We start from the raw sequence: 16,341 nt of genomic DNA, 5'->3' as shown, positions 1-16,341 counted from the left end.
CCCACAGTGCTCAGAAGGACAGAAATCACATTTAGATTACGGTAACTCATTAACCTGTTACTCCTACCCCCTAATTTTTCGAACATTCTGTTAAAAATCGTGCAACATTTCAGCGCCCTGTTACTCAGGCCAGGAATATAGTATATGCATATGATTAGTATGTGTGGATAGAAAACACTCAGACGTTTATAAAACTGGTTAAATCACGGCTGTGACTATAACAGAACGTGAGTTTCATCGAAAAGCGCAGGAAAATCTGATCACTGAAAATGGGGGAAATATATCCATGCGCCGCTTGACCGTGTTGTTGAATGGGAACCACATTAAATGGGGCCGAGGTTGCAATACCTACAGCTTCCACACAATGTCAACAGTCTTGTCATTTGCCTATGATTTGTTTCTTGGTCAAACGGACACAAGGAAGCGCATTTCTTCCGGTCTCCGACTGGATATTTTGGTTGAGATTTACCCGGACATTATTTCCAGACGTACAGCTATAGAATATACATCGCCTCGTGATCAATTTGATAGATTATTAATGTTTACTAATACCTAAAGTTGCGTTACAAAAGTATTTCGAAGTGTTTTGTGAAAGTTTATCATCGACTTTTTTAATTTAAAAAAATTACGTTGCGTTAAAAAACGTTTTTTTCCCCCTTGATCACATAGATCGATATCTAGGCTATATATTTACCGATTTAAACAAAAAAAAGACCCAATAGTGATGTTTATGGGACATCTAGGAGTGCCAACAAAGATTATAAAACATTCATTACCTTTGACATTCTATTTGTGCGTTGTGTAGCCCTCGACTATGCTAATTATTTTGTTTATGTCCCCTGAGGGTCTTTTGGGGTGTTACATGCTATCAGATAATAGCTTCTCATGCTTTCGCCAAAAAGCATTTTAAAATTCTGACTTGTTGGCTGGATTCACAACGAGTGTAGCTTTAATTCAGTACCCTGCATGTGTATTTTAATGAACGTTTGAGGTTTAACGAGTGCTATTAGCATTTAGCGTAACGCATTTGCATTTCCAGATGTCTAGATGGGACGCCTGCGTGTCGGGTAGGAGTAAGATGTTAACAGAACATGCGTCGAAGATGAAATGACGTACGCCCTTACTGCGCACTTTGAAGATTTACTGTTCACATTTACTTTTCCTCAGCCAACTAACAAACAGCAAAATCACTAGCTTATGCATAGGGCAGCGCATGAGTTTCCAGTTGGGGAAAATCACATTTTCACCATAAAAATGCACTATCACCACATTTGCAGACTTAAAGAGTATGTAAGATATCACATTACAAATAGTAGGCCGAGTAGAGTGGATAGTGATAGTTTAGCCTAAATAATATAACAATCACTGTTCACAAAAAAATAAAAAAAAGACTTATATGGCTGAGCACATTTTAAAAAGCGTAGAGCAGTCTCAACTTGTAGGTCACGACCGGAGGTTTAGAATGGGTTGCAGGTGTAAAACAATATATTTATGAAAGAAAAAGCGCAGTCTGAACTTAAACCAGGTAGAAGATGTATAGAAATAATCATTAATAATTTAATCTGACATTTAATTCAAGAGTTATTAACCAAGCTATTTTTAGTTGATTTTGCCTACTCTGCAGACACTGACAAACAGATCAATAAAAATGTCCATATAAAATTGGCCTACAAAAAGGGGAGACAAATACAATATGACATTCATCTAAAGCTGGAGGAGGAAATTGTCAAAAAACAAACTTAATAGCACTGACCGGGGACATAGCTGATGCTCTCCACTGGTGCCAGTAAGATACTGTAGGCTATAGACCTAGTGTTGTTCGCTCAATTCAAATGACAATTTTGATAATTAAAAGACAGATGAGTATTTTCATTGTCACCAATTTGTAAGTCGCTCTGGATAAGAGCGTCTGCTAAATGACTTAAATGTAATGTAAATGTCTTCCCTTTACAGCAATAGCCATTTGCTTTCCAAACTATGTATTCCCGTGATTGAATTTTGAAATATTGTGATATGCCTGGCAAGGCCTCTACTTTTCAGACAGTCACAACTCATGCATCTATGTGGTGTGCATGCTGCCTTTCCTTTCCGACTGTAGGCAACGCAACAAAAAATGCTTAGAGCATTGAAGAGCTGCTGGCAAACACAGGAAAGTGCTGTTAGAATGAATGCTTATGAGCCCGCTGCTGCCTGCCACCGCTCAGTCAGACTGCGCTATCAAATGAATTATAATAACACAGAAATACGAGCCTTAGGTGGTCAAATCCGGAAACTATCATTTAGAAAACAAGACGTTTATTCTTTCAGTGAAATACGGAACTGTTCCGTATTTTATATAACGGGTGGCATCCATCAGTCTAAATATTCCTGTTGCATTGCACAACCTTAAATGTTATGTCATAATTACGTAAAATTCTGGCAAATTAGTTCGCAATGAGCCCGGCTGCCCAAACTGTTGCATATACCCTGACTCTGCGTGCAATGAACGCCAGAGAAGTGACAATTTCACCTGGTTAATATTGCCTGCTAACCTGGATTTCTTTTAGCTAAATATGCAGGTTTAAAAATATATATACACTTCTGTGTACTGATTTTAAGAAAGGCATTGGTGTTTATGGTTAGGTACATGTTGGAGCAACGACAGTCCTTTTTCAGCGAATGCGCACCACAGGGATTATATGCGACGCAGGACACGCTAGATAAACTAGTAATATCAACCATGTGTAGTTATAACTAGTGATTATGATAAAAACAATCTATAAGATGTTTAATGCTAGCTGACAACTTACCTTACCTCTTACTGCAATCTCGTAACAGGCGGGCTCCTCGTGAGGCAGGTGGTTAGAGCATTGGACTAGTTAACCGTAAGGTTGCAAGATTGAATCTCTGAGCTGACATGGTAAAGATCTGTCGTTCTGCCCCTGAACAAGGCAGTTAACCCACCGTTCCTAGGCAGTCATTGAAAATAAGAATGTGTTCTTAACTGACTTGTCTAGTTAAATAAAGACGTTCTAAAATATGTTTTTAAAAAAGGCAAAATCTGCATCCAACATGACCGTTTATGAAAACTTGAAAATTGGCCCTAATTTAAAAAAAAAAAATCGGCCATTCCGATTAAAATCGGTCGACCTCTAGACTGAAGGGTGCAATTGAGCTTTTATTTTTTTACTCTATGCAAGTTAACCAATGATGTTACTATTCCTTTGCTGCATGCATCTGTAGCTCCTCAACATCATTCTCTATAAAACCAGCAGAATGACCGCAGAATCTGAATAATACAAAAAGAAAACAGAACAGGACAAACCTGACCCCACCCTGCTCAGGAAACAGTGTGACTGACGCCACCCGGACAGACACATTGGACCCCAAACACACAGTGCACAGCACAGCCCCACACCTGTGCATGCATGCAGTACACACACACACACACACACTACATCATGTTTGGATAACATGAAGAATGGGCTTGAACCCTGGGCAAAATCATTTTGCAAAAAGGAACAGTCATCATTTGTGTGCTACATGCTGCGCAATACTTATGACAACACTGAAACAGAACACTGCAACCCCTGAGAGACCAGCTTAATCTAGAACAGCACGGCCTGGAGTGGAATGCCTTGCCGCTGCTTTAGATCCATGGGAGAACATAGGGTCTAAACGGTGCATCCTCTGGACTCACAACACAAAAACAGTAGTACACTTACAACCCAAGTCCATCCAGAGCTAGGCCTAGTCAACAACCACAGCCTTGGCAGACAATACGATAATTAAAGTAAAACTATGAAAAGCTTGCCCTACCCGCTAACACCGACCTGTGCTAGCCAAGGCACAATGTAAACAGACAATCATGTAATGATGATGGCCTGAATAACCTTCCTTCCTGAATCACATGGTGGCATGACACGCAACCAGTCTTTTTCACGCATGCACAAACAGGTGCAGCAACTGTTTATGAGAGAGAGAGACAGATAGGGGTAAAGAGAGAGAGACAAGAAAAAAAGAAATAGCGAAAGTGAGACTGTGAGAGAATTTAAAAAATACCAAGTGTCAGCCAAAGTTTATGAGTGCTAGCCTGGGGGGGTTCCAGTGTGTTGCATTAATGAGTTCTAGCCACAGGTTCCTCATGCGTCGGGCCATGAGGCTACTATCCTCTCCTCTACGCAGGACTACACCACATCCTGAAATCCCTGGAATGCATGCGAGAGTGCCTGAATGTTACTTGCCCAGCCAGAGGACCAAATAGCAAGAAAGCTCTGACAAAAGATCTGTCCTGTTCCTCCTTGCAATGGTTGGCATGAGAAGTTAGTGAGTGCTGTGCATGCATTTTTAAACATGTTTGCAAATCATCTTGTCTTACACAGTCAGGGACAGGGGTGACCTTAACTCGAGCAGGCAGATAGTGTTGCACAATCATGTTCCTTGTTGTTTGTTTGTCGCTCTCCCTCTATGTTCTGCACATGCCGGACAGAGAGGGGTTGCGTCCCAAAGGGCACCCTATTCCCTACATAGTGCACTACTTTTGAACAGGACCTAAAGGGAATCGGGTGACATTTCCCCATTTGGGATGCAGCCAGGGACTCTAGAGGGGGGAGGAGAGGGCAGCTTTGTTGGAACTTGGAACTCTACTATTGACAATATGACATCATTGCTATAATATTCAAGCCGAAAGCAATCCCAGTTCCAGCCTTTGAGGTTTTCCCCGCTTTTCCGGAAAAACATTGGTCAAAACCAGAGGGCCCTCCAGTAAGTGCCTTGCATGCAGGGCATGTTTATGTCCTAGTCCAAAATGTCACCCTATTCCCTATATAGTGCACTGCTTTTGACCAGAGTAGTGCACTATAAGGGTAATAGGGAGCAATGTAGGATGCAGCAAATGAGTTAGGACAAAAATACAATGAGCCTGCAGTGCACAAACTGATTCCTGGAAGAGAGGAACTTCAAGTTCCCCAGTCCCCACCCATACGCTGCAGCTGCATAACCATGAGCAGGGTAAGTATACCTATTAAGCCCACCAAAATCTGAGTTGACATTTCTTACAAAAATGAGAGCAGTATGTTAGAAAAGTGGATATAAAATATAAAGATTCATCTCATGTTTTAATGAGACAAACATTTAAATCTCTTGAAGTTATGACTTTACTTACGTGTTTTAATAAATGTGTGAGAAGTCCGGACTGGGCTTAATGGGTTCCGACTGTACGCCTTAAACCCATGGGTGTTCCAAATAAGCCCACCTCTTAAACAATCAATGTTGAAAACTTACAAACTGACACTTCTTATATAAAATTACATTATATGAATCACCCCTATAATAAAATGATCATTGCTATTCATCATGAAAGTAGCACTTAAAACAGGGGGGTGTCCAATTGTATCCACATAGAACAAAGTGGACTTGGGCTTTTGTTCTTGCTGACCAGTACACGCCTGATTCAAATAATCAGACTTCAATCAAGACATTAGTCGAATCAGGTGTGTTACTGCTTAGAACACAAACCTGCACCCACACTGGCCCTCTGTGGATAAGAAGCCATGCAACAAAGACCAGGACACAACTTTTTAGGAATTATCTGAAAGCTAATTCACATTTGCAGTACTGCTATTCTTGTTAATTAGTACAACTCATCTTCCTAAGGCATATCTGAAGACAGTTTCAATCTCCCACTCTGTGTATTAAATAAAGTACAGGTGGACAAAACAGATTCACCTGGATGAATGAAAGAAAGACAGGAGTAGTCTCCCAATAGTCTTCTTCGCTCTCATTTGTTTGCATTTTTATCCACCACCCCTGGTTTTTGTTTCTCTGATATCTCTCAAACCTATAATTCTGCATCAACATTCTGAGCACAATGATTGCTAATTGTTTCGAATCTTGGTAAAGGCACCATGGGTAGATGCCCCATATGCATAATGGTAGTTTGTGTGTTTTAAATCAACTTAAAATCTGAACAAAAATAATTTATGCTCATGTTGATTGAATATTAGGGATATCAAACTATCCTTGTGTTTCAATGCATACTGGCCTTAATTGGAGCAACAGTGATTTGTTGAAGAAGAGAATAGCAAAGTCTACTCATAAAATATTTGAAACCAATGGTTTGGGGTATAAAGATTAGAGGTCGACCGATTAATCTGAATGGCCGATTAATTAGGGTCGATTTCAAGTTTTCATAACAATCGGAAATCTGTATTTTTGGGCGGCGATTTGCCGATTTTTTCCCCCCACACCTTTATTTAATCTTTATTTAACTAGGCAAGTCAGTTAAGAACACATTCTTATTTTCAATGACAGCCTAGGAACGGTGGGTTTAACTGCCTTGTTCAGGGGCAGAAAGACAGATTTTCAACTTGTCAGCTCGGGGGATCAAATCTTGCAACCTTAAGTTAACTAGTCCAACTCAATAACGACCTGCCTCTCTCTCGTTGCACTCCATAAGGAGACTGCCTGTTACGCAAATGCAGTACACATGGTCCTCTTTAAAAGAACCGATTGGAGTCCTCTTTAAAGTGAACTCTGGTAAAAAAAATAAAAAATTAAATAAAGAGCTAAAGAACTCAATTTTCTTTGTATTCACACTGCCATTGGTTTGAATGAGGACTCAGCTCTTTTGACAGTTCACTTCACCCGTTTTGTGGTCCGAATCATCTTTGCATTCACATTGCTATGTTTAGAAAGGAAAAAAATACATTTTTACAACATTCAATCAACACACTCCGGGATTTGTCAAAGTGCAGGACAAGCCATTTCATCAGAACGTATTATCGGACAGCTAGATATGCCAACTTACATTTTGGAAGCTAATAGATTGCATTTAGTTCAAATATGAGACAATTGTAAATCAGAAGATACTATTAACATGTAAATATTGTAAAATAATAAATAGCATAAGAATAACTGCTGATTAAATAATGTTATAATTGACAAATGTAAACCCAATATCGGTTACTGCCCTTTAAGAGCTATAACAGATTTTGTACCATACAGTATGTTGTGATTCTCACCAAATACATAGTCTTCTCACACTATTCAAAAACCACAATCGAACAAAAGTCTGAAAGATCAAATCAAATTTCTGTTCATCACATGCGCCGAATACAACAGGTACACCTTAGTGAAATGCTTACTTACGAGCCCCTAACCAACAATGCAGTTAAACAATAAAATACAGATTTTTAAAAAGTAACAAGTAATTAAAGAGCAGCAGTAAAATAACAAGAGTATATAAAGTGGGGTCACATATTGCAAACAAATAATCTGAACCAGAAACTACACTAACTACTGCCTTTTTCAGGACCGTGTCTTTCAAAGATAATTTGTAAAAATCCCAATAACTTCACAGATCCTCATTGTAAGGGGTTTAAACACCGTTTCCCATGCTTGTTCAATGAACCATAAACAATTAATGAACATGCACCTGTGGAACGGTCGTTAAGACGCTAACAGCTTACAGACAGGAGGCAATTAAGATCACAGTTATGACAACTTTGGACACTAAAGAGGCCTTTCTACAGACTCTGAAAAACACCAAAAGAAAGATGCCCAGGGTCCCTGCTCATCTGCGTGAATGTGCCTTAGGCATGCTGCAAGGAGGCATGAGGACTGCAGATGTGGCCAGGGAAATAAATTGCACTGTCTGTAATGTGAGATGCATAAGACAGCGCTACAGGGAGACAGGACGGACAGCTGATCATCCTCGCAGTGGAAGACCACGTGTAACACCTGCACAGGATCAGTACATCCGAACATCACACCTGTGGGACAGGTACAGGATGGCAACTACAACTGCCTGAGTTACACCAGGAACGCACAATCCCTCCATCACTGCTCAGAATGTCCACAATAGGCTGGACTGAGGGCTAGGTTAATTAGCTTGTCCTGCGTTGCATATAATCAATGCGGTGCCTGTTAATTTATCATCAAATCACAGCCTACTTCATCTTTCCCAAAAGGGTGATTTATTAACAAAAGTGCATTCGCAAAAAAAGAACATTGGCTGCACAAATGTACCTAACCATAAACATCAATGTCTTAAATCAATACACAGTAGTATATTTTGTTAAACCTGCATATTTTAGTTAAAATAAATGCATGTTAGCAGGCAATATTAACTAGTGAAACTGTGTCACTTCTCTTGCATTCAGTGCAAGCAGAGTCCAGGTATATGCAACAGTTTGGACCTGTTGGATCGGAGGGTGAGGGCCATTCTCCCCAGAAATGTCCGGGAACTTGCCTTGGTGGAAGAGTGGGGTAACATCTTACTGCAAGAACGGGCAAATCTGGTGCAGTCCATGAGGAGGATGCACTGCAGTACTTAATGCAGCTGGTGGCCACATCAGATACTGACTTACTTTTGATTTTGACCCCCCCCCCACAAGTTCAGGGACACATTAAATTTCTGTTAGTCACATGTCTGTAGAACTTCTTCAGTTTATGTCTCAGATGTTGAATCTTGTTATGTTCATACAAATATTTACACATGTTAAGTTTGCTGAAAATGAACAGTTGACAGTGAGAGGATGTTTCTTTTTTTGCTGAGTTTACTTGGGAATTTCTGTGCATCCTTGACAATTGCTAATCAATATCTAAAAACAGCACTTTTTTTCCCCCTGCTAATCTGCACATCATTATCTTCTCCCTTTTGGGACACCAATATGAGGGTTTATGGTAGGGGGAAAGGTGTTGCAGTAGTCTAGTGTGGGGGTTTATGGTAGGGGGAAAGGTGTTGCAGTAGTCTAGTGTGAGGGTTTATGGTAGGGGGAAAGGTGTTGCAGTAGTCTAGTGTGGGGGTTTATGGTAGGGGGAAAGGTGTTGCAGTAGTCTAGTGTGAGGGTTTATGGTAGGGGGAAAGGTGTTGCAGTAGTCTAGTGTGGGGGTTTATGGTAGGGGAAAGGTGTTGCAGTAGTCTAGTGTGGGGGTTTATGGTAGGGGGAACGGTGTTGCAGTAGTCTAGTGTGGGGGTTTATGGTAGGGGGAACGGTGTTGCAGTAGTCTAGTGTGGGGGTTTATGGTAGGGGGAACGGTGTTGCAGTAGTCTAGTGTGGGGGTTTATAGTAGGGGGAACGGTGTTGCAGTAGTCTAGTGTGGGGGTTTATGGTAGGGGGAAAGGTGTTGCAGTAGTCTAGTGTGGGGGTTTATGGTAGGGGGAAAGGTGTTGCAGTAGTCTAGTGTGGGGGTTTATGGTAGGGGGAAAGGTGTTGCAGTAGTCTAGTGTGGGGGTTTATGGTAGGGGGAACGGTGTTGCAGTAGTCTAGTGTGGGGGTTTATGGTAGGGGGAAAGGTGTTGCAGTAGTCTAGTGTAGGGGTTTATGGTAGGGGGAACAGTGTTGCAGTAGTCTAGTGTGGGGGTTTATGGTAGGGGGAACAGTGTTGCAGTAGTCTAGTGTAGGGGTTTATGGTAGGGGGAAAGGTGTTGCAGTAGTCTAGTGTGGGGGTTTATGGTAGGGGGAACAGTGTTGCAGTAGTCTAGTGTGGGGGTTTATGGTAGGGGGAAAGGTGTTGCAGTAGTCTAGTGTGGGGGTTTATGGTAGGGGGAAAGGTGTTGCAGTAGTCTAGTGTAGGGGTTTATGGTAGGGGAAAGGTGTTGCAGTAGTCTAGTGTGGGGGTTTATGGTAGGGGGAAAGGTGTTGCAGTAGTCTAGTGTGGGGTTTATGGTAGGGGGAAAGGTGTTGCAGTAGTCTAGTGTGGGGGTTTATGGTAGGGGAACGGTGTTGCAGTAGTCTAGTGTGAGGGTTTATGGTAGGGGAAAGGTGTTGCAGTAGTCTAGTGTGGGGTGTTATGGTAGGGGGAACAGTGTTGCAGTAGTCTAGTGTGGGGGTTTATAGTAGGGGGAAAGGTGTTGCAGTAGTCTAGTGTGGGGGTTTATGGTAGGGGGAACGGTGTTGCAGTAGTCTAGTGTGGGGGTTTATGGTAGGGGGGGTTTAAAGGTGTTGCAGTAGTCTAGTGTGGGGGTTTATGGTAGGGGAAAGGTGTTGCAGTAGTCTAGTGTGGGGGTTTATGGTAGGGGGAACGGTGTTGCAGTAGTCTAGTGTGGGGGTTTATGGTAGGGGGAACGGTGTTGCAGTAGTCTAGTGTGGGGGTTTATGGTAGGGGGAAAGGTGTTGCAGTAGTCTAGTGTGGGGGTTTATGGTAGGGGGAACGGTGTTGCAGTAGTCTAGTGTGGGGGTTTATGGTAGGGGGAACGGTGTTGCAGTAGTCTAGTGTGGGGGTTTATGGTAGGGGGAAAGGTGTTGCAGTAGTCTAGTGTGGGGGTTTATGGTAGGGGGAAAGGTGTTGCAGTAGTCTAGTGTGGGGGTTTATGGTAGGGGGAAAGGTGTTGCAGGTAGTCTGCAGTGTCTAGGGGTTTATGGTGGGGGAAAGGTGTTGCAGTAGTCTAGTGTGGGGGTTTATGGTAGGGGAAAGGTGTTGCAGTAGTCTTGTGTGGGGGTTTATGGTAGGGGAAAGGTGTTGCAGTAGTCTAGTGTGGGGGTTTATGGTAGGGGGAAAGGTGTTGCAGTAGTCTAGTGTAGGGGTTTATGGTAGGGGAACAGTGTTGCAGTAGTCTAGTGTAGGGGTTTATGGTAGGGGGAACAGTGTTGCAGTAGTCTAGTGTGGGGGTTTATGGTAGGGGGAAAGGTGTTGCAGTAGTCTAGTGTAGGGGTTTATGGTAGGGGGAAAGGTGTTGCAGTAGTCTAGTGTAGGGGTTTATGGTAGGGGGAACAGTGTTGCAGTAGTCTAGTGTAGGGGTTTATGGTAGGGGGAACAGTGTTGCAGTAGTCTAGTGTGAGGGTTTATGGTAGGGGAACAGTGTTGCAGTAGTCTAGTGTGGGGGTTTATGGTAGGGGAACAGTGTTGCAGTAGTCTAGTGTGATGGGGGAACAGTTTATGGTAGGGGGAAAGGTGTTGCAGTAGTCTAGTAATGGTAGGGGAAAAGGTGTTGCAGTAGTCTAGTGTGGGTTTATGGTAGGGGAAAGGTGTTGCAGTAGTCTAGTGTGGGGGTTGGTAGGGGAACAGTGTTGCAGTAGTCTAGTTTGGGGGTTTATGGTAGGGGGAAAGGTGTAGGGGGAACAGTGTTGCAGTAGTCTAGTGTGGGGGTTTATGGTAGGGGAAAGGTGTTGCAGTAGTCTAGTGTGGGGGTTTATGGTAGGGGGAACGGTGTTGCAGTAGTCTAGTGTGGGGGTTTATGGTAGGGGGAACAGTGTTGCAGTAGTCTAGTGTGGGGGTTTATGGTAGGGGAACAGTGTTGCAGTAGTCTAGTGTGGGGGTTTATGGTAGGGGTAACAGTGTTGCAGTAGTCTAGTGTGGGGGTTTATGGTAGGGGGAAGATGTTGCAGTAGTCTTGTGTGGGGGTTTATGGTAGGGGGGTTTAACGGTGTTGCAGTAGTCTAGTGTGGGGGTTTATGGTAGGGGGAAAGGTGTTGCAGTAGTCTAGTGTGGGGGTTTATGGTAGGGGGAAAGGTGTTGCAGTAGTCTAGTGTGGGGGTTTATGGTAGGGGGAAAGGTGTTGCAGTAGTCTAGTGTAGGGGTTTATGGTGGGGGAAAGGTGTTGCAGTAGTCTAGTGTAGGGGTTTATGGTAGGGGAAAGGTGTTGCAGTAGTCTTGTGTAGGGGTTTATGGTAGGGGAAAGGTGTTGCAGTAGTCTAGTGTAGGGGTTTATGGTAGGGGAAAGGTGTTGCAGTAGTCTAGTTTAGGGGTTTATGGTAGGGGGAACGGTGTTGCAGTAGTCTAGTGTGGGGTTTATGGTAGGGGAAAGGTGTTGCAGTAGTCTTGTGTAGGGGTTTATGGTAGGGGGAACGGTGTTGCAGTAGTCTAGTGTAGGGGTTTATGGTAGGGGAACGGTGTTGCAGTAGTCTAGTGTAGGGGTTTATGGTAGGGGAACGGTGTTGCAGTAGTCTAGTGTGGGGGTTTATGGTAGGGGGAACAGTGTTGCAGTAGTCTAGTGTGGGGGTTTATGGTAGGGGAACAGTGTTGCAGTAGTCTAGTGTGGGGTTTATGGTAGGGGAAAGGTGTTGCAGTAGTCTAGTGTGGGGGTTTATGGTCCAGTGGGGCAGTTTATGGTGGTTGTTGCAGTAGTCTAGTTTGGGGGTTTATGGTAGGGGAAAGGTGTTGCAGTAGTCTAGTGTGAGGGTTTATGGTGGGGGAAAGGTGTTGCAGTAGTCTAGTGTGGGGGTTTATGGTGGGGGGAAGGTGTTGCAGTAGTCTAGTGTGGGGGTTTATGGTAGGGGGAACAGTGTTGCAGTAGTCTAGTGTGGGGGTTTATGGTAGGGGGAACAGTGTTGCAGTAGTCTAGTGTGGGGGAACAACAAGCGAACCTGGGGAGCTTTGTGTTCACGTTGTCCTAAAAAAGGGAACAGGACTACGGAATTCAAGCGAACAGAAAGACCACCTCTCGAGATAGTTTGGTTCATGTTGGGGCTCTTTTGAAGGGTCTGAATTATTTGAGTGTTCACACCTCACACAAAAAAAACATTCACAAAACACACTGAGTTCACAAAACTTGCCTGAAAGGGACCAAGTGTGAAAACAACCTAATTGCCATGTTGAGCTTGACAAGGAGTGCAATGGAGTTGGAAAGAGCACAAAGAGATGTGGGACCTGGCTCGTCTGACAGCAGCAGTACAGTAACTAGATATTTAAGTCTGCTTGTGCTTGCATGAGACTTGGATTGAAAACACAGCCAACCAGTATGATCAAAGTGATGACACAGCCAATCAAGAACCACACTATAGCATTGAACACATTTTAGCACTCTGAACATCATTCTATCCATTTAAATTCAGTCCCCCGTGCAGTGTAGGCCAGGCACTCTTGCATGCCTCAAGGGAGAGAGACATAACATTGGATTCCAGAGAATCTGTCGCCGGGAGTCAGGGGCAAACAAACCCGATGACGTCGTGTGGGGTCAAAAGAGAAGCACATAGAACAAAAACATTCCACTAAAATCAGCTGGAAGCAATAACTCAGAAGCCGTTTTCTAGTGGAATACAGAGCATACACATTGACTGTACATGCAATCAATCCCTGGTTAACAACAAATGGCATCTGAAAAGCTTAAGGCAGGAAACAAGTTAACAACAACATTCTATCTCCCGAACAAAGAGCAGGCATCATTGTATATCCTGCAATACTAATACCTACTAGCTCAAGCTTGGAATTAATATTTTTCCCCCTGGTGATTTGCAATGTTTACATAATGATCACACATACAACAGCAAGCACGAAATTAATGGGTGTGTAATTTAGCATATAATATAAATGTTCAATCAATCTAAGCAATTGGTGGTCTATTGTAGCTAGTAAGCTGACTATGTTCCACAAAAAGGTTTTGAACCTTCATAAGCGTTGCTAGAACGAGATCATGTTAATGTGCCAGTGTTGGCAGCCCATAGCTATGTGCTTGTCCTACTGTGCTGAGAACAGTCTTGAATTCTAGGAAAGCTAAATAATACATTCCAAAACATGAGTAGTTTCCCCATCTTCTCTGTTCAAGTCATAGCAAAAAAAAACAGCATATCAGCCTAGCCACTGATTTCTTACTTTTTTGGCTGCAAGTACAACACTTTATCATAAAATACATGCCCCAACAAATATAACTAGTTATGACGTGGAGCCTAGCGTAGTAAATTAGCGAACTGCCTAGCTAATGTTAACTGGTTAAAGATAGCTACTATAACTAGCTAGCTAACGTTGGCTAACAATTCATGAAAATTATTAAAACATTTCAATTAATGTTTCAAATAGAGTTCCATTGAAGTTCGTGCATACCGTACATATAGAAAATGTTTCCACAATCCTGACGAAAGCTAATAGCTACCAGACTTTGCAAGAAAGAAGAGCAATGTTAATTTGCAACTGACAAAACCGAATTAACTCAACGACCCGTTAAAGTAACGTTCGCCACATAGCTAGCCTAGCAAGTTGCTAGGTAGCTGCCTTTCGATGTTGCAAATCGAATGCCAAGTCAAAGATAGTTAGTTACCTCTTTCAAAAGGTAAGCGTTTCCCCCATCCCTCCAATAATTCCACAACAAATAGAAACACAGTGCAAAGTTATATTTCAGAGAACAGATGTATCTCCCAAAAACTTTGCAACTTTTAACACTGCAAATACATTGCGACTGCACGCAAACCACTATGTGACAGTAGGTTGCCTTTAGACGCACAAGCGCGCCAATTGACCCGCGTGGGTTGTCACATTCAGCTCACAAAGTGGCAGCAGACGAAGCCCCGGCTGTGTAGTTTCTTTTCACGAAGAAGCACTGATTATTCGCCTACCTGCTAGGTTCGCTATTATCCGGAGGCTCCATAGCAGGTCGGGGAATGCTCGGTTCTAGTGGTGCATGGGACCACCCATGACCATGCAAGTTTAATAGTTGTTTGCACGTTTTCCTTTTGCAAAAGCTGGGCGAAAGGTGTCTTTCTGTTAAGATTTTTTTTCGCCTGCAGAATTGGGGCTCGCCCGGGTGTGCGCTGCCGCCATCTTTCCAGCAGTCAGGAGGAGTGCTACGGCAACTCGTACAGTTCATCCGTTCAGCAGTCAAGTCATACATTGAACAGCGAGACAGATATTTCACCGGATGTGTAAATGGAAGCATCGTTTGGCGTTTCCACTTACTACCAAATATGGTGATGAGAGGAAGCCCAGTGGCAGGCAGTGGTAGAAGATTATCAAGGGAAATGGATTTTGACCGATATTCTGCAAATGTCCTGATTGATGAAACATTTGATCTCCATAGAGTTTTCTGTTTACAAAACTAGAATCTGCAACAACCAGAGTGAACTGTGTTGTGTAGACTTTACCCTTTGCCAAAGTTTACAAAAACATTTGTTATCGCATAAGCGCACATCACAAAACAGTCGTTCCCTAACGGAATTATGCAAATAAATGCCAGAACACGCTAATAGGATCTCAATAGCTCGTGATCTCCTTGCTTGTTCTACCCACTATCCTTAATGTGCTCCCATTGGAAACGATAGGCTCTGGTCTATCTTGGGTTATTTATAAAAAATCTTTGACAAAGTGGTGACGATGCTTCTTCTTCGAGGTTTAATGGCAGACTACATACACCCTACTGGTGCATTGTCGCCACCTACTGTACAGTGAAGTAAAACAAAAATTCAATTTCTGGAAAGTAAAAAAAATGTATTCATAGTTCAAATCAAATTGTATTTGTCACATGCTTAGGAAACAACAGGTGTTGACTGAAATACTTACTTATAGGCCCTTCCCAACAACACAAGCTCAGGTGCCTTTGAGGGCAGAGCATTCATTGACAGGGTTTCCTTGTAGTGCCTCCGAGTCCCAAAAAACGTTCAGTCGCACTCTGTTTGCGCCGTGCAGTTGATAACCAAAGCAATAACCTTCTTAACATGCAACATGTCAGGATCCCTCTGTTGAGGGAATAAAAATCTCTGGTGTCCAGTGGCAGATTTAGGTATGGGCGACATGGGCACAGGGTGGCATCTTGCCCGGGGCGGCACAAAAAAAATTGTAATAGTGATATTTGCGCGATCGGTTTGCTATCGCTCATTTGCACGTCACGTCAATGATATCATGTCACCGTGTGGGACTGTGGGTCAATTAACCTTGTCGGAGTGGGCGCCACGATTCTAGTTCGTGAGCTTGTCAGGCTACTGTCTAGGAAGGTCTCCCTCTCAGGAGTACGAGATGGCGGGGGTAGGTTGACCTCAGGTCTCCCCACTGGAAGTCCGAGGTAGGGGGAGCGGTGAAATCTTTCAAATAGAGCACCTCTAACTTTGTACAGTACTAATGCAGTTAGTCAAATCAGCCACACTACGAAATGCTTTCAAATAAACCACAATCCATTCATAATACTGTGAATATATAGTTTCACAGACGTATTGTTGCATTTTTTCTGGTTTGTGCAAAATTGTTAAGAATAATATAAAAGCAGTCTGCACACCACTTGATGCTCGAGTGCCAAATCAACACACATGGATCATTTTATTTATTTTATTTCACCTTTATTTAACCAGGTAGGCAAGTTGAGAACAAGTTCTCATTTACAATTGCGACCTGGCTAAGATAAAGCAAAGCAGTTCGACACATACAACAACACAGAGTTACACATGGAGTAAAACAAACATACAGTCAATTATACAGTAGGGGAAAAAGTCTATATACAATGTGAGCAAGTGAGGTGAAATAAGGGAGGGAAAGGCAAAAAAAAGGCCATGGTGGTGAAGTAAATACAATATAGCAAGTAAAACACTGGAATGGTTGATTTGCAGTGGAAGAATGTGCAAAGTAGAAATAATGGGGTGCAAAGGAGCAAAATAAATAAATAAATACAGTAGGGGGAGAGGTAGTTGTTTGGGCTAAATTATAGATGGGCTATGTACAGGT

General features: G+C 42.8%; 1 protein-coding gene across 1 annotated transcript in view; it reads right to left on the bottom strand.

Annotated features, from left to right (window-relative positions):
• The window catches only part of LOC118402794 (mitogen-activated protein kinase kinase kinase 4-like), an 87,150-nt gene extending 72,621 nt beyond the window's left edge, over positions 1-14,529 (bottom strand). Inside the window, 1 exon segment of the mRNA XM_052477920.1 lies at positions 14,250-14,529. Coding sequence (XP_052333880.1) covers positions 14,250-14,524 — 275 coding nt within the window. The 5' untranslated portion in view covers positions 14,525-14,529.
• Positions 14,530-16,341: the final 1,812 nt, after the last annotated feature.

Source organism: Oncorhynchus keta, chromosome 24 (assembly GCF_023373465.1).
Source record: "Oncorhynchus keta strain PuntledgeMale-10-30-2019 chromosome 24, Oket_V2, whole genome shotgun sequence".
NCBI lineage: Eukaryota > Metazoa > Chordata > Actinopteri > Salmoniformes > Salmonidae > Oncorhynchus > Oncorhynchus keta.
The sequence above is the reverse complement of the archived record's forward strand: the minus strand, read 5'-3'. Positions and strand labels throughout refer to the sequence as shown.